A 1842-nucleotide genomic window follows, 5' to 3' on the forward strand; every position below is an offset into this window, starting at 1 on the left:
AATAGCAGCAACAGCAGCAGCAGCAGCAGCAGCAACGGCAATAGCAGCAGCAATAGCAGCAGCAGCCGCGCGCGTGGGGAGAGTAACGCTGTCGCCCAAATGCTGACGCAGCAGCAGGTCAGAAACAGCAGCATCATGAGCAGCACAGGATCTGCAGCAACAGCAGCAGCAGCAACACAGACATTACTAAAAAGATACAAATGCACAATGTGGCGCCAGACAGCTACTTCTGTTTAGGGTTTAGGGTTTAGGGTTTAGGGTTTAGGGTCTTAGGCTGGATATGTAGGCGTACGGATTCCCGACTGGTTCAGTTCTGCTGCTGCTGCTGTTGCTGCTGCTGCTGCTGTTGCTGCTGCTGCTGCTACAGGTCCGTCAGATGGAGCATCCGGCCCTGATACAGAGGCGGGAGGAGCTGGTGGCGGAGTATATCGCACTGGAGCACGCGCTGATGCTCTGGTGAGCCACCTGCTGCTGCTGCTGTTGCTGTTGCTGTTGCTGCTGCTTCCGTGTCTGCAGCAAGTGGTGCTGCTGTTTCTGCGTGTGGGTTCGTTAGGGCCGTGCGGGAGGCGCTGGAGGTTCAAGACGAGCTGCCGTTTGCTGCAGCAGCAGCAGCAGAAGCTGCAGCAGCAGCAGCGCGGCGCCCCCCGGAGAGCCCTGGGGGCCCCGCAGAAGCAGCAGCAGAAGAGCAGCAGCGAATTGCAGCACTTAAGAAAGCAGAAGAAGAAGCTGCAGCAAGCGGGGAGTGTCTCTACAGCACAATGATGGAAGATCTCTTCTTCGTGCTGCAGGCTTCCGTCTCGAGGGCCCTCAGGTGCCCTGCTGCTGCTGCCGCTGCTGCTGCTGCTGCTGTTGGTGCTGCTGCTGGTGCTGCTGTTGCTGTTGCTGCTGGAGTTTCAGCCGCAACCAGAGGCCCGAACCACCAGGCGGAACTCTACTTGTCAGCGCGCCTGCGACTCCCCCAATTCCTCCTTTCGCTGCTGCCTCCACTGCCACTGCTGCTGCTGCTGCTGTTGCTGCTGCTGCTGCTGCAGGTCTGGGGACAGCCTGGCGCTGTGCGCGCTGGTGAATCATGTTGCTGCTGCGCTGCGCTGCGAAGTGCTGGCAGCGCTGCGGCAGTGCCTGGAGAGCAGCAAGGGGCCCTACGTCTTCTTTGTCCAGGTGTGCTGCTGCTGCTGCTGCTGCTGCTGCTGCTGCAGATGTATGTATATATTTGTTGCTGTTCACTTGTGTAGAATTATAGATCTATATGCATACATCTATATATCTACGTTAACATCCAATATATATTTTATTTATTTATTTATTCATTTATTTATTTATTTATTTATTTGTTTATTTATTTATTTGTTTATTTTTATTGCAAGGACGAACACAGACTCAGCTGCTACTCCATAGTCAAGGCCCTGGAGGCCAAAGCTGAAGGAAAGCCGCTGCCGCAGAAGCTCAGTCAGTCTGCTGCTGCTGCTGCTGCTGCTGCTGCTGCTACTGCTGATTATGTTGGTACTAGTGTTGCTGTTGCCTTTGCTGCTGCTGCTGCTCCTTGTGCTGATAGTGCTTCTGTTGCTTTAATTGTGCCAGTGCTGCTGCTGGTCCCTCTGCAGCTGCTGCTGCTGCATTTCAGAAGGCTCGCCCCTGCTGCGCCTGTTGCCGTATGCTGCTGCTGCTGCTTTGGTGTTGCTGCTGCAGCAGCTGCTGCAGCAGCTGCTGCTGTTGCCAATTTGGCCGTTTCTGGCTTTGTTGTTGCAGCAACAGCCCTGCTGCAGCGCGGGCTCAAAGATCGATCCTCCCCACTGCTGCTGCTGCTGCTGCCGCTGCTGCTGCTGCCGCTGCTGCTGCTGCTGG

General features: G+C 55.8%; 1 protein-coding gene across 1 annotated transcript; it reads left to right on the top strand.

The window, feature by feature from the left end:
* Positions 1–99: 99 nt before the first annotated feature.
* ETH_00043660 (uncharacterized protein) lies at positions 100–1446 on the top strand (the record flags this gene model as incomplete). Its single annotated transcript, XM_013379593.1, has 5 exons — positions 100–117; positions 368–456; positions 554–811; positions 1032–1158; positions 1365–1446. Coding segments are annotated over 5 exons (574 nt in total), but the record flags the coding sequence as incomplete, so codon positions are not given.
* Between the last annotated feature and the right edge of the window lie 396 nt (positions 1447–1842).

This window comes from Eimeria tenella, genomic scaffold (genome assembly GCF_000499545.2).
Source record: "Eimeria tenella Houghton genomic scaffold, Eth_scaff3610, whole genome shotgun sequence".
In the NCBI taxonomy this organism is placed as follows: Eukaryota; Apicomplexa; class Conoidasida; order Eucoccidiorida; family Eimeriidae; genus Eimeria; species Eimeria tenella.